Below are 27,790 nucleotides of genomic sequence, written 5' to 3'. Positions count from 1 at the left end.
TACTGCATCTCACGTAGAAAAAAGAAGGAATCGCCCCTCGAAACCTAGGAGTTAGATAACCACGTTGCATAACCACACACTCGCAGCTATTAAATCATCGGCAAAGGGAACACGATCTTTATTACTATTTCATAAATCATTCAACGTCCACATAAATATTTCTCCATTTTCTACCACCCGTATACGTTCATGAAAAAAAGGAAAACAAATCGAAATCCAGCAGACCTTGCTCCAAGCACGTACACTCCATTCACCGGAACAAGCTGTTTCCTCAACAGACTCGTACCGAATCAACTCTTCTTCCTCCAAACATCTACCGCCCACGTAACCCAGCCAAGTTCCAACGAAATCTACGTGCAATGCCCGAAAAGGGCGCCTGCTTAGCGTGGACACGCTGGCTTCGCGATTTTCCACGTAACATCGTTTAACGTGAAATTCTGGTTAAAAGAAGCAAAGAAAGAAGAGGAAGAAGCAAAACGTCGAGAGAAAATAATCGAGCACCATTGAACTTGAACTGCGGTTTAAAGATTCCAGGGAAAGGTCTTGATCCATTTGCAACAATTAATTAGATTCGCTATGCAAAAACTAAATTTGTTGACACTCGAGCTAAAGTTAATAATTAATATTCAAAATTATATTATTCGATCTTGAATCCTCTCTGAACGGCATTCGTCTCTTAACGTAACACACGTATCATTAACAGTTGCTGTTCTGAAAGCAATGGACCAGCGTAGCATATATTTCCGCAATTCGTCTAACGGTTACAGCTATTACTCGAAATAGCCTCGACGCGTAGAAAAATTTCACGCTGTTTTACGATCGTCGACGAACTAGTCCAAATGGTCAGCCAGACAAACGCGCCACATTAATTAAAGTAGCTTTATCCGGATCTCTAGGGCAAGGAAAAGCTATCGCGACGATGGGACACACCTGCTTGGATTTTTCCACGGGCGGATATCCGTGGCGTCTCTCGCACACGGCTGCACGGCAATTATTATAGCAAGATAGCCTGCATGAGTTATGAGAGAGATCTGCATTCTCTTCTCGATCCTCCCCATAGGCTCTATTTCATATCGAGTGTTTAAATCTCCGCCCTCCACTCCTGCCGCGTCCACGTCTTGTCTTTCCTTCTCGTTGCGCGTATTTCTGTAACCGACGCTGGAATACGCCCTCGAGAGATCGACTCGCTATCGTAGCTAGGCGCCATCGTATTTCTGGGATCTGCTCTTGTCGTTGAGATTACATTTAAAAATGCAAAGAGTCCAATCGTTCGAATTCGATTTCGGTCATTTTTCGTAAAGTTATATCCGATAAACTATACATATGAGATATTATCTAATTGCTATTTTGACAAATTGCACAAGTTTCCTTTGTTCAATTACTAAGATCCTTTTTATATCTTTCATAATTATGCTTTAGAATCGTGAATTAAATTTATCCTTTAATTAACGCCTTACATCGATGTTCTACGTTCTTTCTGTACTCGTAGTTAAATCTCATAAAAAAAGAGAAGAAAGAAGGGGAGGAAATACACTCGAATCGCGAGAACAGACCACGAGGATACCTCCTAATCTTAAATTGCGAAGAAGCGTTTCATAAAATCTTCGATGGAAACAACTCCGACAAAATTCAATTAAACGAAACGATCACGCGACGCCATTAACGACGCTGCCAGATCTCCGAGGAGAATCGAAAACACGAACAGGAAACTGTTCGTCAAAGGCGGTCGCGAGAGTCGAGGAAATTAGCTTAAACAACCTCTAAGGAAAGCTGCATGAGAGGCTTCTCTGTATATATATATATATATATGTATGTATACGCGAGATCTACGTCGCGGCGGGAGAATCGTAAATTGATTGTGTCGGCGAACAGGTAGGCAAGACTTAACGTAATACATTCGTCAGAAAGCAAGAAGGTGAAATCGAGCGATCTCTATTATTTAGCCAAGTGAAAACCGAGACTAAGTCGGAGACCTGGATGTCTTTCTCTCTTTCTATTTCACCAACCATTGTAAATCATGGCCTATTATACGCGCAAACGCGTGCATCGGTCATCACCAGGTGAACGTGGGATTCCCTATAACCGGCTGACGCGAATACGACAGCTGATAATTGTTTTAAAGCGCGCTTCTTCGTGTATCAGCCGATACAAGTGTCTAATACCGATATGGGAAATCCTCGCGTGTGAACGCTGTGTCCAACTGAAGACACCATACTGAGTACACCATAAGACCATAAGCATCAGGACATTAGCTAGTTACATTTATCGGAAGATTCCATCAAATTTTACTTTACTTGATATTTTATGATATAAGACGCATATCAGAGGTACGAAATGATGGATGGAGACGAAATAACAGTAAAACAATAGCAAATTTCTACTTTACTTGGTATAAGTCGCGTATGATGCGAATGAAATAACAGATTCGTAACGAAATAGCTAAAAATTACAATAGTCCTGATACTTACAACCAGCAGTGTGTCTGATGCTTACAGGAAACTTCTACTTAAGGCAGCGGTAACGCGAGTCACTCGAAAAGATTAACGTTACGATACACGTTGGAATGTATTGTTTTCGAAATTTCTGTATGTAACTGCTAGCGCGAATTCATCGAGCACGGGGTTATAATCGAATGTACCGAGATTACAGGGCTGCGCTTTTCGTTTTCTCGATTCTCACGGTCCGCGAGACGATTCGTGTCCGAATGATGAAAGTGGTTGTTGAACGTGTATCACTTACGTAGATTGCAGCTACGCAATACGAAAAGCATCACGTAACCCCATGCAAGTTGTTTTCGAGGGACGCGAATGGCGGCGCGCCTCTAGTAGCGCGATTAACAAAAGCGATCTATTAAATGGGCCATTGTGCTGTCCGGAGATGTGAATGACACGGCGCACCGCCACGGGGAAATTAAATTCTCTACCGCACACCGGCGAGATTCGCCGGCCACTGATTGAAATAATACACGCTACGGATAACATTCATGGCTATGGGCGATTTACTATGGGTTCATGGGCCTAGGATTTAAAGATCGCAGGTGAAAGATTCTGATTTTGTGAACTTATTGCCCGGGATAATTCGTTTGCCAGTGCAAGAGATCACAGAATATCGAAAACATCGGACAAGTATTAAATTAACCCTCGCATATTGAGTAACCTCGAAAAGTATTTAGTTAAAAGTAATCATGTAGTTTTTGATTTGGATTATGCTCTATCGGTTTCCGAGAAAAGGTTTGGAAAATCGCAAACAAAAGGTTGCAACTCAATGGAGATTTAGCTTAAATTTCGATTTGCTTTAAGTTGTACGCGTACGGAAAGTAGATTTGAAAAAATTAATATACACCGATCATGCTTTTAGTATTCTCCGTAGGTTTGAACTTTTTCAGAATGTTGCTCTATTTTTTGATAAAAAGTGTAGGTTCGTCGAGTATCTAATGAGCAACTAGTACTGTGTAACTTATGGTACTCATCCTGTGTAAAATTACCTACTTGTTTTATAAGCTGTGTTCCTAGTTATCGCAAGCTCAAGAACGTAATCCCAATTTATCCTTGTCGTCTGTCCTATCTCTGCACAACTCGTCCACTAAGAAAATTACATCTACTTTATACGTCACGTAGCAGCTTCAATGAAATTACATATGTTTCTCTCATCATTACAAATCCATTCAACCTCACAATCAGAATCACAATCATTTGGCAACATTAATCCCTAAATTAGTAACTGTTTAGTAACTCCTAAGAAATGAACACATGCCATGTACACGTCGAAATCCTTCGTAATTTCGATTTTTCATTGTAAATGAATCACTTTCAAAATGTTAAACAGAAAAATGTTAGGGTTATGTTAATCACCGAAATCAAGGTACACGTTGTACGAAATAAGTTACGACTATACGGATCTCTTGTACTCCCATAACGCGTTTAAAATCTCTCATTCTGAGGGATTTAAAAACTACTTGGACGAAAAAACGAGAAGGTATGCACGAGAGTAAAAATGCAAGGGAACGAATCTTGTTGAAAATCTTGTCGTTGTCCCGGCACGACTCTCGGTATGCATAGCTTAAAGGGGAACTGGAACTCGCAGTAAGGAGTCTAAGATAATCACGTTTATACGACGGTCCGCATTCCGAGAATTCGATACTCTACTACGGGGAAGAAGTTGTTCCATGCTATCCGGAGCCGTTTTCACGATCGTTCAATTTGTACTCACGGCCAGCAATGATCGCTCCCTGAACCGAGCTGTGAAAAAGAAGCAGGTATAATCTCGCCATCTCTCGATCATACGAATCAGATTCCACTTTGTTACGAATTCTCGGAAGAGTTGGAGTTTACAAAGTGAAGATTTTTTAATATCGGTCGTACGATTATCTGAGATCGGCTTTGCTAAAAGCCAACTATGTAAGGAAGACAATGGAATTAAAATTTAGAGAATTAGAATTAGAGAAAAAAAATGGTACAAACGTCTTTTAGAAATTGAATATTATAAATATTAATTGGTAGTTGACAAGCATAGTGAATTGTTTTGGAGTGTATAATTGCTTGATATTACTATGAATGTTAGGGCGATAGAAAGCGATCCTATGACCAGTTACGAATCAAAATTACCTAACATCCGCTAGGTGAGAGTTGATACGTGTAAAAAGTTCGACGAAATCGATGACAACTCGAATATGATAGGAAAGCGCTAATAATCGATTTGAAGATTTTTAGTACAGCAAATTACAAGAAATTACACGAAATCAATAGGAATAGAAAGAAATCAAAGACATTGCCAAATATTCAATCAACTCTCTCCATTCGAAAACTCCTACCGTGATCGAAAATATGATCGAAAATTACTAATAAAACTCGATATTTTATCTTAATTTTATTTACCACCGTACGCTCCAAGTTTCATTAAAATTCCATCATCGAGATGTTACATTGTATTATTAAAATATCGGAAAAAATGCTTTCAATATACATTCCTTCAAATCGACGGTACAATTGCAAAGATCCGACCGTCTACAGTGATTTTTCCCGATGGAGACGATACACGTTCCGTGCCATTAAAACGTAATCTCGTATTACCACGACAAAAAGCGGAGCATTGACGGACTGTAGTCTGGCAAAGCAGAAACACAAAGTAACGTTAGTACGTGTAATAAAGTAATCATCCGATCCAAGGAAGAGCAAAAAGCTGTGCGGGCAAGCTGTTATCCCTGCATATGCTTGAACCGCGATGGTGAATATTACAAAGTGCGGTCGAGTTGAAAGTAACGAGAGAAAAGCCGGCGATGGCTCGATTTTCGAACAACGCGTGGCAAGAACGAGAAGACGGTTGCGAAAGATGAGCAAAGAGCGAAGAAGAAAGGGAAAAAAGAGCGACTTACCGCTGGTTGAGCTGTACTCGCCGATGTATCGCCTCGTCAAATACCGCACTACTACGGCTGAAAGGAAAAACGAGATGTTAAACGTGCGAAACATTTTTCACCAGGAAAATACCAAAGCAATCAAAACGATGGACACGCTGTATCGTTTATTTTAAATGGAAGTTGCTCGTAATATATAGGAATTTCTTGCTATTTATAGTAATTAATTAATGATACTATGTGTGATAGAAAGTTTCATTTATAGCGCAGCATTTCCTGAACTTTTCTGGGGTCTTTTCTTAAGAATACGAGTAAGATATACCTTTTTTCTCTTTATGTTGAGAACATTTGGAGAAACGTTTGTTATTTTGATTGCTTCGGTAGAAATATGTATATATAAGTTAATTGTTATGTAATTTCAAATAATTTGATAATAAAGAATGGCACATGATTTAAACTATCACAATCTATTTAGTTGTTGTCACATGTTATTGAATATTCAAATTAACTTATAACGAGAAAATGAGAAAATTAAAATATTCTAAAATTGCTAGCTTCGGTTCTCAATCAGCTTTTTGTTACGTTTATTCGATTTGATAAAATCGAAGGTGACGCGATTTCATAGTAATTTAAATATATTTTAATCAAAGTTGTCGTCGGTATCAGGCTGAATGAAAGTGTCAGTCGTTCGTTTCTTAGTTTTAACAGGAACTGGTTTATATAAGTGAAAAGCGACTAATTAACTTCTCTGTTTGACCATATCGTATCTTTACGCATTTTTTCTGAAGCATTTCGATCTTATATTATAAAAACGAAACAGTGTAGTTTCCAAGGCACTAAATTCTAAATAATAGATCTTTCGATCTGCTGCTTATATCACGCGAAATAGAATAAAACTTTCATAATCGATAAAATTCTCCTTTAATGATACTAAATACGATACCTCAACATTAAATCTATATACGGTTTTACGTAATTACCTTGTTTGATAAATTTACCTAAAAACTTGCAAATTGGAGATAAGAATGTACAAGAAACTTAGTCTTAACGTCTGCATCGATATACTTTACCAGGACGTGGTCGAAAAATATCTGTTACATGTATTTACGTCAATAATTAACGCACTTTTCCTGTCTAAACAAGTTAATTCACGTCGATAAATTTGACAAGTGTATCACCGGCGTTAGAAAGTTTACCTGTTAGCACGTACACCGACCATCATACTCGCTATTAAAGGAAATTACAGAAACTCCCTAAGTTCACATTACTAAAATATAATTCATTCAATTGTTTCTTGCAAACTTTTTAATTTCAGATAAGAGTTCGTTTTTATTTTCCTTGCGTTATAATACAAGTTCCATGCTTTAGTCATCGATAATTCTAATCTGAACATAATTTAAACCTTAGAGCGTTGTAATCGTATGACTCAACCATTTGATCATTTGATACCATTTTATGAGAAATCACTTGATAAAAATACATATAAACCGATACTATCCGTTCTTCGGCCGCTGTCCCTTCATAATCACGTTGTTCCACTCACGCCCTATCGATTCCATTCCCCTCATCCCTATCAAAGCAATGCTGCGAAACAAGCAATAACCGCAACCATATTTATACCGACAGAGATAGTAAATAATAATTCGCTCGTCGCCTCGAACGCCTTCAAAGTGGAGGCAAATTAAATTGGTAAGACTCGGGGGAGGATCGGTATATTCACGCTTGGTGGCTTAATTGAATTTTTGCGGACCCTCCGCGAGTGTGTGCGGGGGCGTTCGGAGAGTCAGAAAACAGACGGCGTAGAACAAGGATCGTACGTCATTAGCTGCGATAAAAGTATTCTCTTAAGCCAAGCCACCACACCTCCTGTCGACAGCTCGCCGAGAGACGCGGAGAAACCCGCCGAGTCGTTCCTCGTGTACCTTTGCGTTTGAACCCTGCAATTTCGCGCGGACCAAGGATCGCGCGCCATCCTATCGATCCGTAATTACACGGCTATAACGACCTAGCACCTCGAAAAATAAGCCAGCCGGCCAAAGATCGAACAGGTATAACGAGGGCGAAAAAGGTAGATCCACTTGATAATTTTGGCTGAAGTTGGTAGAAAATTTTCTCGCCGACCCCCGCAGCGCTCTATTTCGAGGCGGTTTATTTTCCAACGCGTACGATTTCGCGAAAATAACGGAGCTTCGTGAGCATTAGCGGTCGTTATTCTCGAGCTCTGGATTCATATTGAGAAAATGGGTTCTGATGTCCACGTAGATCAGACCAGTGGAAGAATGGTGGCTCTAAGATTCGATAAACACGGTAGAACTGCGTTTATCTGAACTTGTTGGGAGACAGTTTATATAACTCGTGCTCAGTCACGTTCCTCGCTAGTTATTATTTTTCGTTTACATAATAGAAGCTCGTGTTCCGATACGTGGATCCAGTCGATAAAGATTCAATTGATCGGACAGTAACTGAATTTCCGTCTCGATAAATGGAATTCTATCGTATGAGATCTTCCTTTTTTAATCTATGTGTTCTCCGTTCAACTTCTGCCACTATGGATCTCATCAATTTCACGAAACTCGAATTAAACGCGAGATGCATAAAACTTCAATATGTTGAGAGCGTTGCAATATTTAACATCATCCCAGATGGTACCGTTAACGACAGTGAACTTGTACCATCAAAGATAGTGAACTTATGTTGAAAATTGTTCTGCTCTAACGAAAGTGTCTTCCAGTCCTTCTCTTCCATTACATACTTCATCAACTTCATGGGACCAGTTTGTGGCTGATGTACAAGGCAGCGAAATAAGGTAAAAAATTAATATATGTATCAAATGTCTTACAGCGATTAATACGTAAATACGTGTAACTAATCGCCTACTATATCATGTCGCTAACCATGATATATGATAACGATGAACAATGTAGAATCCTGAATTACAAGCTTTCCATACCACAGGAAATCTCTCGTATTACATATTACAACTTTCAACAACTAAATACAGATTTACTGTCCTTAAATAATATCTTAAGTCTGTTCTCCTCGCTTCCTATTCAGCTAACTTCCTTCCAAATTTTGAGATACTTTATCCATGAGAAACGATGGAACATACAAAAAACAGTACGATTATTAAAACAAAATGCAATAAAACTTTATTTATCCGACACGGTCGGCGGGCAAGACGCTTCGGATAACTGGACCAGTCTGATAATGTCGGATAATAAGAGTCCGCTAGTTCTTCCTCCCTTCGCTGTTTATCATTCGCATAATCGGAGTTAATTTCCATATAACTGGATTTTCCTAAGCTGAAATTTGTAAATAAGGCAAGAATCTTTATTCGCATAAGCGCGTATAGGTCGTCGCGTAGCCTGGGATCGGTTAATAAATATCCAGAATCATATTCGATAAATCGAGCATTGTGATGATATCAGTTCGGATAAATGGAGTTCCACTGTATTTAAAAATTATTTATATTTCAATATAGTCTACTGAAACATAATTTTCAATAAGAAACGTAGTTCCGTAGAGAACAGCAGAGTTAAAATAAAATCTCTTTGTTCTTACCCAAAGGTCCTCCACTCGTTCCCAAGCTTTACAGGTCTTATCAACTTTGCGAAACCAGTTGGCAAACGGAGTACAGCAAGGCGAAGCGAACCAGTTGGTTCGACTTCGCGAATCAACGGAACACGATGTTCGCGGTGCTCCAGGGACTCTCTTCCTCGAGTCCGCGAGCAACCACAGCGACAGATTTATAAACGGTGTATATACGAGAACTCGACGAGAGCACGGAGCCTGCACCGATCTATGTACTCAATAAGTCTTCGAGGGTCGAACCGAGAGGATAGGCACGTCGACGACATGTTAAAGTTCCCTCGTACGTTTCGCGAAGTAACGAAGAAATTTATGAAACGAAGTACGTATCCTCCAGCTTACACGCATACATTCGTACAGATACATATATTTCCACGTTTATAACTTGGTGGACGATTGTACAAGCATAGAATTTAATGACGTTTCCTGTACATCGCGCGACCATTAATTATCGTTATTACGTGTTTAACGCGAGTTTTTCCAGTTTCACTGGAGACCGGTGTAAAACACAGGGAAACGAAACCAACTTCCTCCCTTTGGTTTCACCACTCTGTAAATTCTCTCTTAACCGCGAAGTACATATACGTACAAGTGACCTTCTTCTCGTTTAGGAGTTATCGCTTCTCGTTAATCTGCAATTAACCCTTTCGCTGCGAAAATCATAGGTATGCAGTATATGACCCGCATTTATGTCATAGAACCGAAACACAAAATTACATGTATCGGTGATACATCATTTTCTTACCTACGTGCCTGATAGAAATTTCGCAAAAGTTCTCCTCCAAAATTGCGCGACTTTTAATTCTCATAGGTATTCGACTTAGATAATGCACGCATAACGTAGGATTACGTGACCAATCCGAAAATGCGAAACGTACGCACTAAATTCTCGAGTACTACGATTCAAGGCCACGCGTGAAAAACATAACAAACCACATTTCTCGTCTTTCATAAGAGGGTAATTTCAAGGTTCTCTATCATCTTATCGATCAATTATACATCGAAACTCCTTTTTCATCTGATTTTGGAATTAAATATATACTTTCGTCAGCTGTTCAAACCATTTAAAAGATACTAATACTTGACTATACTGCAGATATTTATGCAATTTAATTTTTTTTTCCATTTCACGTGAAGATACTCTTCAGCCATCGAGCGACATAAAGTTCAGAGAATCAAGAAAGATGGATATGCTTCTTTGTTACGATCTTCAGTTGTCTGGCGTTTCAGTGAATTTGTTTAACGATATGCATTATCGTGCACCGTGCAGCGCATAACGCCTTATTTACGAGCGCGTCTGCGATTTAACTTCGATAAAGGCCCCGTTGACGCGTTCAATTCAGCCGGTGTGCACGCGAACGATGCCAACCATATTCACCTCTGTCCCCTCGGCGACACAGTCCCGCAACAATGCGACACGAGGGGAGGAGAGGCCAGCCACGCGCGTTTTGCACTCTCGCGCGTGTACACTGTACACGGATACTGGGATGTACAGGCGCCATAAATTTCCCGTTCACGACGGTGAACTTCTTCGTATCTTGATACCACTTGTGTCTCGGGTTTCCCTCGGCTCTGAACTTTCGTCGACGGCTAGAGAGTTTAACACGTATTTTCGTTCGACACAAAGGTACAAATTGCGAACGGCTCGCAAATGTCAGCTCCAGCCACCAGGGTTCCCCGGCTAGAGCCGTGCACCGTGTGCCACTTCGCTCGTAGAGGCGTGTTTTACGGCACGAACGAGTCAGTAGTTTGGTTTTACTCCTTCGGCCACAGTGGTGTATACAACTTTCGTATCACTTCCATGTATTTCACGATTGTCAGACTGAAAATCATGTTGGCCTAAGCCATAATCTTGACAGTTCGAATTCAAATCACGTGTTCCAACCTTCAAAAACATCGTCCCTTTACTTTCTTCATTAACTCTATTTCGTAATTAATTAACTTTATCTTCTACCGTGATACTTTTTACATAGCAAAGATAAAAAGTCTCACCATCTATCCTCTTCCTTCGACCAAACGGACAATCTTCTCGCGAATAAATATCTGCGGCCTTACACGCGCGTTTATTGGAGCAATGACGAGGGTACAGAGCAAAACGTGGCCAGTACGCCTGAGACAGGAGCAGAGGATGCGCTCCGCTGCTCTTACCGTGCCGTGAATCGCTCTTTTTTACCTTGCCCCCTTTATACGTGGCAATCGTGCTCGTAATTACTATTTTCTTACGTGCGCCGGCTTTTATCTACCGTGAATCTATCTATAGATCGGTGTACACTGCACCGACAGGCGGATGCCATCGCCACTTCGCTTCTGCGTCTGTAAACCGTGCTTTATCCGCGTGATGTTCCCTCCGGAGTGACTTAATCGTTTCTCTGCCCTCTTTCTTTCGTTCTTGCGCCTCGAGCATTGTGCAATCAATCAGTTCGTTATCGCAGCGCGTTAATTGGTCGGACATTGCGTGAAAATTACATTTGTAAGTTATATTGGATGTTTAATGATATAGAGGATGATTTAATTGAACCCTTGAAATATAGACGATCAAGGCTGGTGGCTGAGCCGAGAGATTTTAATTATGTACAGCATGCAGATGTTTATTCATTTATGAAAAACTCCAACGTGCAAGAATGTTAATAATATGTGAGTATACGTTGAAATTATTACCGAGATTTTATTCGCATTGTTATTGAATTTCTGAAGCATAATAGACCTTGAGAAAATTTCGACAGCGAATAACAACGCTTTCAGCTCGCTTCTGTTGCCGTAGAAATTGCGACACGCAGATTTCGAGATTTTTTGCAAATGACACAAAGCTTAAATAACAAAAGATTGCTGAATGTGGAGAAGGATATCAACTTTATTAAGTGGAAGGTTTATTGGCCAAATCGGCTAGCTTCGCGAAACAAGAAATAAAGAAAATTGATGAGATTGTATCGGATGAGCATTGATCAAGTACTTTGGCACTAAAATTTCAAAGATCTCAAAAAGTGGAGTTAACCACTTTGGCCTGCGAATGGCACAAATATTAGATATTAACCTACATCTCTCTCTCTCTCTCTCTCTCTCTTCTTCTTCTTCTTCTTCTTCTTCCTTCCTCTTTCATAGTAATAAAAATCTATCCTCCGATGATTCAAAGAAATGAAACAAGTAAAGAAACCTACATATCTCTAAAAATTACTATAAGAAATGCTATTATGATTCGTTTATACCAGTAAAAAGTTCTAAAGAACACATAATGATCAAATAAACGTCCGAAAGAACGAGCAAACAATTATATTCCACATGGAACTCTCATTAACGCGGCTCACGTGGAGCGTCGATTTCTTTTTCCTCCTCATCATCGTACAAAGACCTGCATACACAATATGGCTGGCGCGCGCGTTTTATTCGCTCGCTCTATCATCCTGTTTGGTTATTCATATTTGTTACTTCAGGGTTCGACCCAGTCATATGAATCAAGATGCACGAACGAGGCTTCAGGCCGTGAATTCATCTACGATAATAAATCGTCGCGAATCGCTGATTCACTCTTTATATGCTCATTTATGCGCGCGCGCGTTCGCTCGTTTGACCACGTTTCTCGAAATAGACACGCGCGTGTGCGTGTGGTAAAATTTGTTTCTTGCTGTGGCAAACAAAAATCCACGGTTGCTGAACCCTCGTGCATCCGTTTGTAAAATATTGAAACAACTGGCTGAATATTTACGAGCGTTCCTCCTTCGATAACGCGACCGCACGAACGAAGAATTCAATGGCGAGACGGGGTCGGAAAGATTTTTAATTGTTGGAATTGATTCAATAGCAGGGGCCAGAAATCTTTTGTCTTTCCACCAGCTAAATCGAGATGGAACGTAAGTGCGTTGTTCGTTAGTATTAATAGCTAATTTCGAGAGCATCCTCGGCTTTTTTTACTCGCAATATTATATATGTTAAATACCTTTGAAACAAATGTCGTTACATTCGTTCGTAAAAACATTTACGTCTAACAGAGGGTGGTTCGAGACTTCTGCACAGTTTTAAGTTCTATACGCCTTTAACGTTGGTAAGTTTGAATTAAATTTGGACAAGTGAAAAAATGCAGAACTTTTAACGTCAAGTATAGAAGACGAGAGTATTAAAGTGATTTAGTTTGAGCAATATTGGTTTTTCCACGAAGGAGTAGAAATTATGGAACAGCTTAATCTAGGGATGGAAAATTTCAGATGCTAGGAGAGCAGAGTATCGAACGTTCTAATATAAACTTGGAAGAGATGAATGCCTCCATGTAGAAGCGAGAAACGTTAAACACTTTATAGAAATGGAAAATTTCGGATATGTTGGAACGCATGTAGAGGAGAAAATTTATCGAATGTACAAGTTTGTTAATAATCTCCGGAGGTTATTAATATTCTTACGTAAAAGTGAAGGACATTTTAACGAGGAAGTGGAAGATTTCATTCCAATAGTCTAAAGCATAAGATTATGTATTATTTATAGGTATCGGATGTTCTAGTATAAAATTGGAGTACATAGACTATTTATATTCCTTGGTATAATTGAACGCTCCAATATATATACAAGTGGAAGATTTCAAATGCACGAACGCAGAAGAGACTGTCGAACGTTCCAATCCTTCGTGAACAAACTAGATCGTTCGTAGATTTAAGCTTATCCTCTTCTATTACTCTACTTTTAAAAAATCTAAAAAAAATCTCATATTATTTATCAATATCTATACTACATTATACGATCGTTCTTATTATATATATATTAAATCCTTTTAAATAAAAATAAAAATTCAAAGGTGAAATTTATCATTATTTTGTATCTAAGGAGATATAGAACGATTATTATGATATAGTTAGAAGCTTCGTGCGTTCATAGAAGCAAAGAACATCAACCATATCCATATAAAACAAGAAACTATTAAACGCTATATGTATCACGCATGTAGAAAATTTATACAAACCAACAGAACGTAGAACGCTATAACGTAGAATTGGAAGATACTAAAATACCCTAATGCATAAATGAAGAACTTTGAACCCTCTGATGTAAAATTAGAGAATATTGAGTGTTCTACCAGAGAACTAACAAACATCGAGCATTGTAATGTAACATTACGAAATATTAAATATCCTAATATGGGGACGAAGAACGTCAAACGTCACGATGTAAAATTGAGAAAACATTAAATCGTTCGCTGTACGAGCACTAAACTATCCGATTTGTAGAGTTACAAAATACTAGCAGCTCCGTCATGGAAAATGGTGAATATTAAATTCCATATTGTAAAACTAGGGGTTATTAAATGTCCCTATATAAAACTGAAGAATATCGAAAGGCAGTATCTGCTGTTAAACAAGATAAAATACGACAGAATCGGATAAGCGGAATAAAATAACGATTACGATGTAACGGAAAGGACAAGAAAGGCGACGCGTGACGTTTTTTCAACTCCCGTCTGGCCCATACTTTTTAACGAGCTGGTAATAAAGTGAGCCATTCAGCCGAAATGAATTTATGTATACTTCACGCGACATGGAAATGTGCACCGGCTTCCAATTGCCACTTCAATAGGCGTTAACGCAGATAAATGGCCCCCAACCGCAATCATCGACGTTCTTCGTGGCTTCCACCAGCTTTTCTATTAATGTATTCTATAAAATCGTATCGTTGCCGATTTACCGCGAAACTCTTAGCCACCCTTGTTGCCTGGTCACTGTCGCAATTTATTGATCCTATAAATACCCAAAAGCGATTGTCTTACGGAAATAGGATTTAAAATATGTCGTCAATCTTTTGCTAAATGTGAATCTATTTGTAGTTTGTCTGGCGAGTCTTAAATATTTTGGTTTATTCGAATTTGTAAGGATTTCGTGATCTAAAGAACTGTATAATCTAACACGTACTGTACACGTTGAACAAAAATTATTTGATTAGATATCGATCGGATATTTATATTTTCTCAATCCATACTACACCTTCCATTCATGATCAATCAAGCGTTATTTCCATAAAGTGAAAGCGTCATTGTATCCATCTCAGGTTCCACCTGATCCAATAGAAATAAAATAACTAAGTTTACGTTATCTAAAATAATGAATAAATATGAAGTATTAGCACGAGTATTCTATTTTGTACATTTTACGTATTTTCTGTTTTTGCGCTTCCATATTCCCCACAGATGTATATATATCAGCAGTATATTAATCAGTTCGAAAGGAAGACCACCATTTCATACTTTGAAATAAAAAGAATCGAACACTAGCGTGTAAGGAAGATAATTTCACTCGTGACTCATATTCTCAATCTCTTGGACATAATAATTTAGACTATGTCATATTTATATTTGGAGGAACGAAAATCGATCAATCTGAAATTGATCTGTCCTCTGTAACTTTCAATTTCATGATTACAGGAATTTCCGATTAACTCCGCTCTGCTCTTTCGCTCATTCTCGACTCAATTACGTATATCTTTCTAACCTTAAGGAGTATCTTAACCTTGAGCAAACTATGACAAAAAACAACTATGATAATAAATCGTTACGCGTGACTTTTCATTTCGATTCTCTATTAAACATCTTTCTAAAACATTGGGCATCTTCTTTATTTGCCAAGACGAAAGCAACATTGAAATATCAAAATTCGAGGGTCGCGGAAGAGTTAAAAGATAACTCGCTCAATAAGTTCACTGTTATGGAAAGATTCATCGTGTGGAATCTCAAAACCAAGCAAACCTAACTGGCCGTTACTCGATTATGTGAAATCCAATTAACTTCGCTCCCAGTCCTTGTGCGTGAAATAATCTTCAAACGCCAGCGAAATAAAAACATTATCCAGTGGCCTAACAAGGTGGAACGGAAGAATTGGTCGCCACCTGACGAAGGAACAGAACCGATTCGATCCATGACGCGATTCGTTGTACCTTGCGTGGATGGTATGGAAACGTAGGCTCGCCGGAAGCCGATAAGGGAGGAAAAAGCACGTTCAGTGCGTAAAGTTGGCATCCAGGGTCGAACAAGGCGGGTATAGAGCGTGGCTCGGTAACATAACGGATGTATCGGATGTCCAGATCTCTCAACCTGCTGCCGCGCAGGATTTTTCGTGGCTCGCAACGACCCGCTGACCACTCTCCTCACTTGATATCCGATAACGTCCACGAAGGTCCTTATTATACCCAGCAGGACACAGCCTCTCCTTCTCACGACTTTTACGGATTCTCTCCCGGACCCGGGAATATCCGCTTTCTGATCAAACTTCGTTTGGCCACGAGAGTACGTCGAAGAGAAAGGAACAAGGTATATACCGTATCGAATGTAATTTTGAGACAAGAATAGAATATAAAGTATAAAGGTATATGGATTTTAGCTATAAAGGATTTTAGACAAAAGGAAAGGTTCAATAAGCAGAGAATGACAAGGGATTTTAAAATCCTAAGAGACCCTAGAAAATAAGAGAATATTGTTCAACGTTTCCGACGAAATTTGGTAAGTTGATGGTCTATCTATTGTTTACATTAAACTAGGTAGAAAAGAATTAATTCTCACGATTTTCCCAAAATTCATTACAATTCTGATAATTCCACAAAATCCTACGATCGATCATATAATCGCAGGATTTATTTTAACGCTCGATATCAAGTTCATCGTCCTCGTTAAATTACACGATATACTCGTATACGCCTCTTTTTTCAATCGTTTAACAAGCTTTCTTTTAAACGACTAAAAGTGTTGCATAGCATGTAATCAAGACTTGATGATATATAATTAATCGCGACCTCATTAACGAAAAACCAGCCGATACCAGTCGTGCGACTAAGAAATGCTACTTTGTTCTTCATTGTGAATTATCTGTTCCTGTTTGTCAGACGTCTATACTTTCATCGTTGCCATGAACGTGTACTGATGTACTATTTGTTAAACCACCAATTATGAAAATTGATCTAACGGATCAATACGTATACATATATAATTGCCGGTTCTTACACACTTTAGAATTAAAGGAAATGATTGTTCAGCCCAACAATCAAATTACCGGAGAAATTTTGAAAAATATAGTTAGAAGTACAGTCCACAGAATTTTTGGACTTATACAGAAAACAGAAAGTCCTAGTCACTATTAAACCTAATCGCAACTTGATCGGCTTGTTTTAATTTTAAACGAATGAAATAAAAATTTAGATTCGTCTGAGTAACTATAGTTGAAGGTTCATATCTCCTCGTTTATATTACCCTATCGTTCATTGTTTAATTCAACTTTATTCAAATTATACGCATCTCGATCACGATATCGGTTCTGTCGCTTATTAATAGGATTAATTCCAGGGGTCGGTGAACTACCCTTATTGCCTTCGTTTGATCGCTTTGTACGCATCGTACGACTGTCCGGCTAACTAATGCATCGTATTATACCGAAGACTATACGTATTCATCTTAACGGCACTTTCATTCAATCCGTTGCCGCGGTATTAGATAGACGTGCAGAAATTACACGCTTTACACGACACAATATTAGTACTGCCCACTATAATTAATACCTCTTCGATACGCTTATATCCGTATAGTCTGTCACGTAAGCACTTTCCCATAATCATAGCACAATGATACATGTCTTTCCTTGCCTTCAAGTTCGGCCAGATTGAATGATTAAATCAAGAATTCGATTGATACTATGGATAATAATAAAGTAACAGATCGTAGAGATACTCGAGGCTATTCTAATAGTACAATGATAATTTAGTCGTTAATGATACATATTTGATCGAATGCTATTTTTATAATTTAGGTAATGCTAATGTTTTCTAGTTTGACGACCTCCGACTTTACATAAATAAAAAAAGTTTATGATACTTAAGATATAAGAAAAATTTTGTAATGAAGACATCTACGAAACAAAAGAGGAAGAAATAACCTTTAGAAGAAAAGCAGGGATTCTCGATGCTTGAATGGAAAAGAATTTTGATCTGGCAAAATTTTATTCAAACGTAGTTCTAATATATACCTATACAACATACGTCTAATATATACCTATACAAGAACTGTATATATGAAGGTCTGTAAGTATGAAACCGGAATTTGTCTATAGATGGCCCTAGCTGATAATGTAGTTATCATTGAACTGCGTCATTAATGCCAAAAGTCTTTGTTGACATCTCACAAACATTTTCGACTCAGAACAATACAAGTTTCATACAACAGCATAGTTTGTAATAGCGTTGAACATGTCAAATTTTGTGCCTGGAAACTACGATTTGCGGACAGCATTGATTTTCTGTTACCATTTAAAGAAAACTGCTGCAGAATCGCATCGAATGCTTGTCGAAGCTTACGGTGAGCATGCTCTTGGTAAATCACAGTGCTTTGAGTGGTTTAAAAAATCCAGAAGTGGCAATTTTAACGTGAGGAACGAAGAACGTGGAAGACCACCGAAAAAGTTTCAAGACAGCAAATTGCAAGCATTGTTGGATGAGGGTGACGCTCAAACGCAACAACAACTCGCTGATCAATTAAACGTGACACGAGAAGCCGTCTTCATATGTTTGAAAGCCACGGGAAAGATCCAGAAGGTGGGAAAATGGGTTCCACATGAACTGAATGAAAGACAGCAGGAAAACCGAAAAACCACTTGCGAAATGCTGCTCGCCAGATACAAAAGAAAGTCATTTCTCCACCGAATTGTGACTGGCGATGAAAAGTGGATATATTTTGAGAATCCTAAGCGTAAAAGATCATAGGTAGCTCCAGGCGAACCACCGACATCGACTACAAGACCAAATCGCTATGGACGGAAGACAATGCTCTGTGTTTGGTTGGATCAGAAGGGTGTGATTTATTATGAGCTGTTAAAACCTGACGAAACCGTTAATACTGAGCGTTACCGACAACAAATGATCGATATGAATCAAGCTTTGCGAGAAAAACGACCAGAATATCAAAAAAGGCAACACAAAGTAATTTTGCTTCATGATAATGCATCATCGCATACAGCAAAACCGGTCAAACAAACGATTGAAGCGTTCAGTTGGGAAATATTTTCGCACGCGGCTTACACACCAGACTTGGCTCCGTCCGATTACTATTTATTTGCATCGATGGGACACGCACTTTCTGACCAGCACTTCACTGCTTACGAAAATGTACGAAAATGTACGAAAATGGCTCGATGACTGGTTTGCCTCAAAAGAGCGACAGTTTTTTTGACGTGGCATCCACCAATTGCCAGACAGATTTTCATACAATATCATACATATATACATATATATACATAATACATACATTTTCATACAATAAACGTGTATTTTCTATACAAAAATTCCGCTTTCAGATTTACATACCTGGATGTACTATCGGAGAAAATTTGGGTAAACTACAGGTAAACAGCAACAAAAGTGCTAATGGGCCAAGGAAAGAAAGAAGATTCGTATACCTGTGGCCCTTTACAATATTGGGTAATTGAAAAGGATGTACCTGAGAATGCGGCATGCGCATTTCTAGAATATAAGTGGGAGTACAAAAATCGTGGTAAGAAGAGTAAGCGTTAGTCAGTTGTCTGTAAGCTACGACTAGTTGCAGAAGCAAGGAAGCTCCGAGCAGTTGTGAATCAATCGTTACTCACTTGCAAGCTGTAAGTATTAAGTTACAATTTGTAAGTTGTGAAAGTTGTGCAAGTTGTAAGTTGTTGCCGAGTTATTGCGAGTTGTTAGGTGTAAGTTGTTGCAGAATTGTTGCGAGTTGATAGTTGTAAGTTACTGCCAAGTTGTTCGGGGTTGCTAATTGTAAGTTGTGAATTGAGTTGTGAATTATCAATTTAATCGTCTCAGTTTTGTTGTTATATCACATTACTGCATTAAGTTCACGTTAAATAACCATATAAACCAATATAACCAATAAAAATTTTTTTTTAATTTTTCCATCGAGACAACGATCTACAGTGAGATCCGTTATAACGAGACGTGATAAAATGCATGCGTACCGAGCGAAAATTCAAAGTCGATTTTCTCGAAAACAAAGCCTCGAACGAAAAATTGTTATTCTATATTTTCGACTTCTTTTTTCGCGTAGAATCACCCCCTTTCCGCTTGTACCACCAATTACCAACCACCCTGTATATTTAATTCTTTGCACTCGAGAGGCGACTCTCAGTCACCACGGCGTTCCGTATTGCAACTCCAGTGGCGAGCGAGAGGCGACAGTCTCTGCTTATGTTAGATTTCGACATCTCTAATTGATGAAAGTGCAATATTGATACGTAAATTGATTCCTTAGCTCTTCGCGTTCTTTGTTAGGAAGTGTAAATTGATAGACTTTAAAATGGAGATAAAATATTTAGTTCCATATGCCTCCGAAATTATGGTTCTGACGACGTCTCCGACGTTAGTTTAGATTCGAAGATCATAGTAAAAGTATTATAATTTAGAAACCCTAAAAAAATAGTTTTCAGAAGTGAAATTAGCTCAAATGAGGATGAACTTGATTTTGGACTGTAGAAAAATGAGATCAATTATATTCAAGAATGCATCTTGGTGAATGCTTCATAAATTATCATACAAAAAAATACAGAAATTAATATTACAAAATCATATTTTCAAAGATGTAAATATAGATAAATTATTAGAATATAATGTTTTTGTAATTTAATTTATATATAAAATCATTTTACGATAGCTGTAAGACACGCGTCACGTAAACGCTAAATCATCCGGAGTAGCTCCTACGCCCGACCCAAAAAGTTCTCGAATGCAAAAAGTTAAAAGAAACTAATCGTATTTTGCTAATTGAATCCTGATATTAATCAGCTCGCTTCATACAGTTACTTCCTACGTTATGATTGACAGCGCCACTAAAGTTCGTGTTGCGCGCGACGAACTAAAGAATTGAGGTAAAAAATTTTTAGGTTACCTGATTTCCCGACTCTGGGGCCGCCGAGGACGACCACCCTGATCCTGTTCACGTTTGTCATCAGACGTGGATGTTAGGTGTCGTTCGAGCCGCGCTTGCACATCATATGCTGTCCGATTAACACTGTTCGTGTTACTTTTCACTCGACCTACAGTTTCTTTCGTTTCGACCGTATTAAAGTCCATTCACATCACACACATACACGAGAGAAGAATCGCGAATAAACGTTTACATATACGAACCCCGTCACTAAACGATTCACGAGAAATATATTTTGTCGAAAAATGTAAACGTTCACGGACAAAAATATCGTAACTAACCTTTATAGAAGTGACGCGAATATTTCCTTCGAATACATTCACATCGGGTCAACGATATTCAAACGACAACAAAACCTCTAAAGAGTGGTTGTTTGATTTGTTCCTCGGTTCTTCTGTCTCTACACGAAGTTTCTATTTACTCACATTGCAAAGCAACCGGTGACACTCGGTCTCTTGTAGCGCATCCACTAATCACGTTCAAACTGTAGGGACAACTTCACATAGCGGTTGAAAACGCGGCATTCATTCCAAGCACGCGCTCCCCAATGGCGCGATAAACGGCGTTGAGTAAGAGCCACCTTTTTAGACCCGACGACACATCGATCTTTCGAAATGTCGCTCTCAGATGTGATTCACTGGCTCGACCGTCGCAATCTTCTCGCGAACAAGTCGGCACCGAGCGTCTCGAATTGTGACAGCCAATTTAAACGAGCGTGCAACCGCGAAACCGAGACTCGCCGTATATTATCGACCGAACAACAGGTAAAACACGATCTTCGAACTTTGTCCACTTATCACCGTTTGCGAACTTCCAGAATTGTACACCGTATGTCGCCACGGGCATATCTCGAATTTTGAAATTTCTTCTCTTTCGCGCTCACTAAAAAGGCGCCACTATAATTCGTGCCCGTCAAGAGTTTCACACTGGTCGCTTGGTCATCAAAAAATACCACTTTCTGTCCGTCGATTTCTCGCTCCTTCGATTTCTCTTTTTTCCTTTCGAAAACTTCACTTTCCACGGTCGCCACGATTCGACTGCATCCTTTGGACCACGGCGATAATAATATCGGAGGATGTGCAGGTTCTGGTAACGCCGCGGACAAACATGCGGGCTAGTGCGCCGACACGCTGCGAATAATAACAGAAGAAACGATTCAAGAAATGCTGTCTTGCTAGTTCCATTTATAACGGGTCGACGGCCTCCCTCCTCATCTTCTCTTCTCGCTTGGCGCCGCCAACGTCGGCCTCTCGTCCGGATTACGAAAAAAGGCTAGAAGGCGCGCGCGCGCGCGCCACTGCTACAACGGAGTAACACTCGCGCTCCCTCGGACGGGCAGACGAATACTGGAAGCGAGAGGCGCGCAGAACTAGACTTCAAGCACCGCCCACGTGCTCCCCTGCAATTCCTACGTCGCGCCGCTCGAATTTCTTTTTCTTCTTTTTTTTCTTTCATCAAATTTTTCCGGTACGCGTCTTTCTTTCTCTTTCTTTTTCTATCTTCCGCTTTTTACTTTTTCTATATCGAACGAAACCGCTGACAAATCACCGTTTCACACGCGAACACTGGTAAAAGTCGTGTTAGAATTTTACGGAACCTGGCGCGGATGAGAATCCGGCGCGAATACTCGCGTATTTTCAGAAAACAAGAGACATATCGCACGATCGTTGAATTATATTTTCACGAGAGTTACGAGATTTCGTGTCGGACCCGTAAATGGTGTCGTGTATCAATTTATGTTTCGTTTCTTTGCCGGTTTAAGTCACGTAGATTAGATAACACACTCTAGCATCCGTCGTACATCATACGACCGCGAAAATGAAATAACATATTGTTCTTTATGGTATATAACCTCGTCACGAAATGAAATTCAAATATTCGGGAATACTACGCGTGAATGTATTGTATTTTGATATTTATTTATTGACGACCGGGAAATCGTGCGTGGTTTCACTTCTCGGCGTGTCCTTTACAGATAACCCGTACACCGACCGAGCTCATTTGCAGGTTAAATATTTTATCGCTGATAGCTACTATATGGTGCCCGTCCGATGACAGATGCGCACAGTCTTACACGCTGCAGGCGTACTCCAAGCGAGAAGAGTTTGTATTCAAACGAAAGCGCTATCTTGAATTACATTTTCAGACCATAAATCAAGCGTAATGGACTCCCATTAAATTCCCTATCGACGCGACCTCCAGAAGGCCGAGCACGATATGTAAATATTAAACAGCGAACAGATGTTACTCGTGTTTGCCTGCTTTCGATAATACTATCTGATACGATTCTACGTAAGAAGATACGAAACGTAGGAATATTCGCATGAATAAATACCTGGTATTCCACTTGTGACAATAAATTCACTTGATGAATAATTTCACGATTTGATTGGCCGTTATGTGGTCTACCGTTGCTCGTGTACGTTTGATACTGTTTACCGTAATGATACGCGACGAAACGAGGCGAAATTCACTGATGAGAATATGTATACGCGAACGAGAGCGAGCGAACACGCGATACGCATAAACACCTCTACACCGAACTCACCGAGCGCTCGCCGGCGAATGCTCGAGTCTGAGCGCTTCGCACTGTCTAATATGCACTCTCCAGCGTGCCCACTGCACGCCTCGGCCACGGCATGGCGTACCGCTCCACGCTACAAGATGACTGCCGTGTTAACAGGTAAGCGGAGCGGACTGCCGGTGACCGATGCGCGAGCGCTAGTATGCAAGCGCGTGTCCGCCAGTACAGATAACTACGCAGGCGCTCGCTCGTATAACTACAGCAAATTTTTTGCTTCCAATTATCACGCTCACGTTATCAATTTGGATGGAAGCGACTTCTTATCAAAAATAGTCTGAAATAGAATTCGCGTTATTATCGCTACTATTTTAGGGTAAAGTATATTATCAGAATATATACAGTGGCTACAAAATATACCTGCACGTACACAATTGCATTTATTATAGTATTTACATACCAATTAATTTGGTCCAAATATATTAAATTTCGTATTATTTAATAGTTCCACTCCAAAATTTTGATGTTGTAGAAATGAAACGTAGAGCGTAAAAAAAAAAATGCTCCATTGAAAAATAAGGTTATGTGCAGGTATTTTTTGCAGTCACTAACTTTCAAGATGTACTTTTAAATTGCTAGTAATTGAGAATGTTTCTCTGTAACCTATATAATCCATCATAAAAGTTTCGTGTACTTAAATCGTTTTGAATTGAACAAAAACGTATTTCACGTGGATAAAAGTTCTAAGACTAAATGATACTGAGTAGTTTACTATCTGTCTATTAAACTACTTGTATTAGGTTTTTAAACTAATGGAGCATTAGGTACCAAATGGTACCTAATGATAAATAGGTACCGAATGATTGAATGAACGCATGCATACGTTGCTGTATATATATTCATCTAATTCATCGGTGATCTTTTGTTGGAAATGCATCATAAAGATTTCCTGTCTTATCGATTGAGCCTAATATGTGAACATACCTAGTAGATAAACTATACATCTATATGAAACGAAGAATTTAGTATGTGTGTATCCATGGTAACGCTACTAATTAGGTTCTAACAGAAATATATTTTTTCCAATGAACAGTATCTTGTCTGATATCATGGTCGAGACTGATGCGGGCGTTATTCGCAATGCGAAATCTGGACAAAAATCTTTGCTCGAAAGATATGATATACCGGTCGAGCATCTTTCGTATGAATACATTTCCGAATGTGCGAACACAAGAAAGTTGGAGCGCATAGTGACTATACTGCGGTAAGTAGAAATTATAAATCGGCGGCGTTTTCAAAAATCGTCTCCTTAATAAACTTTTATCTGTATACTTAATTTTCAATGTTTTTAATTTTAAATGCGTTTTTATGTATAAATTTTAGTAACAAAAAAAATTGTTTATGTTTTATTGATAGTTCCGGCGAAGAAGGACACTATCCAGATTTACTGAAGCATGCAGAGAAACGCTTGAGCGTTATTAAGCCAACTAGTATAATATTAAGAAAGTCTGAACCCATTCTTAAACGCAATATGTTAGAACCGAACGAATGTAAGAAAATTGATAAGGATATTGACAATTGGATGACTGAAATGCAGATTCGTGAAAGAGACTTAGAAGAAGGGAAAACTACAACATTAGATTTTCCCCTCATGCCGGATATCCGACAATTTGAAGAACAATCTGTAAAAGTATGTATATTTAATTATTTGTACTAAGATCAACGCGTAATTTCACTTAAAAATATTTCCATCCTGTTTTTTTAATTCAATTAGAAAAAATCTAAAAGAAGCTTGAAAGCTAAAAGAAAAACAATTGCTCCGTGTAATTACGCTGCTTGGGATAAATATGACGTTGATACTGAATTGAATAAAATAGATTTACAAGATGAACAACAAAAGGTTGAAGCGAAAAGATTACTGCAGAAACAGAAAAAAATTATTCAGGAAAAGAAATTGCAAAAAAATGCTATTATTAATAAAGGTATGTTCACGAAACTACTTATCTTATATAAAATAATCCTCTAATTATTTCAAATATTGTATTGAAAGAATTAAATGAGAAAATGTGGTATTATTAGCTGCACTGACAGGAACCGAATTGGACGTAATGGCAGAAGAGGAAAGGGGAAAAGGAAACGAAGCTTTCAGAGCTGGAGATTACGAGGAAGCGTTGGAGCATTACAATACTAGCATAAAAATGAATTCAAACATAATTGCGTACAACAATCGCGCGATGACATGTAAGAAAATTTATTTCATTCATTTCGTTAAAAAAAAAATTTCGGTCAAATACGATTATATTTTTTCAGACATTAAACTTCAGCGGTACAACGATGCTCTTAATGACTGTAACATAGTACTTAACATAGAACATACGAATATTAAAGCCCTTCTTCGTCGAGCTATGAGTTTAGAACATCTTGAAAAGTTATCTCAGGTATTCAAATATATCCACTAATTTTTTCCTTGATTATAAAAGCTTGTATTAAATAAAAATATGTATAATTATTAGGCATTGGCAGACTACGAAGCTGTTTTGAAATTAGCACCAAACGATACAACAGCGATTGCCGGCGTAAAAAGATTAAGGATGTCATGTGACTCTAGAACAGTAAGGTAAGATAAAGAAACATATTTAATTATAAGAACCCAAAAATCTATTTAATTCTGATATTTTTTAGAATGACTATCGCTGAAGAACAACCAGAAAACATAAATAGACGATCACAGTCAAATGAAATCGAAGAAACTAGAAATTTTCTTTCGCAGTTTGGCTCGTTATTCAATATATCGAGTTACATATGTTTCTGTGACAGGGCGCCGGGTCCGTCGCATTGTTTAAGACCCAGACCACATATTAAAGCTGAGTATTGTTTTGAGAACGATAACAGAGGGACGACAACAATTAAAACTTCAAACAAATCTGATAGTGCTCAAAAAGTAATTAATTTGAACACTGTGCCGACCAAAAACTCTGTTTCTTCTAACAATTTTTCTTCCAATATACCTAAGGAGTTTCAAGAAAAGAGTAATCCTGTTTTAGGCACAAAACAGAAATCAATTTTTTCTTTCGCAAGACCTCCTTGCCAAACTAGTTCAGTTATTATTGAGGAATTACCTAATGAGCCTAGTAAAAATAAATACGCGAATGATAGAATTAAACCGAACGAAACGGTTGCAAATAAGAATACAAAAATCACGAACAAACGTCAAACGAACGATGACGAACAAGTAGAAGTGCCGAATGCTAAAAGTTTGAATAAAAATAGCGAACAAAGTGGTAATTCGAACAAGAAATGTAACAGGATATCACGTGGGAAGGTAAAAGTAGCGGCTAAATGTAAAAATGAAATTAGGAAACCGGAAAAATATATTTCGAAGATATAAAACTAATAACAAAAAAAGCTTGTAGTTAACGTAAATTTATTTTCAGGATTTTGAGAAAATTGAAAATGGATACGAATTTATGCGCATATGGCAGTCATTAAAAAATGATACTGATTTAGAAGTATACGCTCAATTACTGAGATCACTAGACGTCAATAAATTAAATTCAAGTTCGTATCCTAATAAAATGTAACAAATTTATAGAATTTTTTTGCTATAAAAAATATTTTAGTTTTAGGCAATGAAATAAATGGAAGTATGTTCAGTACTATCTTACATTGTTTGGAACAGCACTTTTGCACTTCCAGTGACACGGAGCTGCTGAATAATTTTTTGAAATCATTTTGCCAAGTGAAACGTTTCCCAATCGTGCGTATGTTCATGAGCAGTGAAGATCTGCGAGGTATATTCGCAATGAAAATTTAATATTGTATACGAAAACATAATATTTATATCATTATTATGACACTTACTTTTGTTTTACAGTTATTAATAAAATACTCAATTTCCTAGAAGAACATGGTACATCAGGAGTTTCGTCACTGCGACGAATTTATTGCATCTAGGAATACTAAGTGTATACGCAGTTTAAGATATTTTGAATTTTACAGTGACACTTCCGCCAACTTCATACGTTTTAGTGATAATACATAAGAAAATACACTAGGATACCTTTGTCTTCAATTTTATCAATAATTAAACATAGTTAATTATTAGCGAATTATATTTCGCGATTGAATATAACATTATCTAAACTATTAAAATTATTAATGAATTTGTATCTTATTTTGCGTATATCAAAATAAAAAATATTTTTAGTAAAACAAGTTACTAATTATTTCTACAAGTTACGAGATATCCCTGATGCGCAGAGACCTACTTCGTTTTCTATAAAATGTACTCAAAATCAAAATAAAATCAAATATTATTAATAAACTTATTGCGTTAGCAAAATTCTATTGGTGTATCCTTTCTTCGATTCTCTGTATCAATGGTTCCTACACGTTTTCGGGTATTAGACGATGGCGG

General features: G+C 38.2%; 2 protein-coding genes across 2 annotated transcripts in view; one reads left to right on the top strand and one right to left on the bottom strand.

The window, feature by feature from the left end:
- LOC117157219 (ras-related and estrogen-regulated growth inhibitor) overlaps positions 1-23,507 on the bottom strand; it is an 89,660-nt gene extending 66,153 nt beyond the window's left edge. Inside the window, exons 1-3 of the mRNA XM_033335088.2 lie at positions 23,188-23,507; positions 20,814-21,982; positions 5,372-5,428 (exon numbers count right to left, since the gene is read on the bottom strand). Of these exons, the coding sequence (XP_033190979.1) occupies positions 5,372-5,428; positions 20,814-20,874 (118 nt within the window). The 5' untranslated portion in view covers positions 20,875-21,982; positions 23,188-23,507. The remainder of the gene's footprint in view (positions 1-5,371; positions 5,429-20,813; positions 21,983-23,187) is intronic.
- Positions 23,508-23,598: 91 nt separating this feature from the next.
- Positions 23,599-27,505, top strand: Spag1 (Spag1 axonemal dynein assembly factor). Its single transcript, XM_076625017.1, has 11 exons — positions 23,599-23,749; positions 24,467-24,637; positions 24,790-25,063; positions 25,148-25,355; positions 25,453-25,614; positions 25,684-25,811; positions 25,887-25,990; positions 26,056-26,695; positions 26,808-26,931; positions 26,994-27,164; positions 27,248-27,505. The coding sequence occupies exons 2-11, from the start codon at positions 24,483-24,485 to the stop codon at positions 27,325-27,327; spliced, it is 2,046 nt and encodes a 681-aa protein (XP_076481132.1). The 5' UTR covers positions 23,599-23,749; positions 24,467-24,482; the 3' UTR covers positions 27,328-27,505.
- The last annotated feature ends 285 nt before the right edge of the window (positions 27,506-27,790 follow it).

The sequence above is a fragment of the Bombus vancouverensis genome, chromosome 15 (genome assembly GCF_051014615.1).
Source record: "Bombus vancouverensis nearcticus chromosome 15, iyBomVanc1_principal, whole genome shotgun sequence".
NCBI lineage: Eukaryota > Metazoa > Arthropoda > Insecta > Hymenoptera > Apidae > Bombus > Bombus vancouverensis.
This window is presented reverse-complemented; position numbering and strand designations above follow the sequence as displayed.

Excerpts from the sequence above, each read along its gene's own strand:
- Spag1 (XM_076625017.1), top strand. The coding sequence starts at position 24,483 with ATGGTCGAGACTGATGCGGGCGTTATTCGCAATGCGAAATCTGGACAA. Across the intron at positions 25,812-25,886 it reads ATCTTGAAAAGTTATCTCAG|GCATTGGCAGACTACGAAGC; the intron begins GTATTCAAATAT and ends TATAATTATTAG. Across the intron at positions 27,165-27,247 it reads GAGCAGTGAAGATCTGCGAG|TTATTAATAAAATACTCAAT; the intron begins GTATATTCGCAA and ends TTTGTTTTACAG.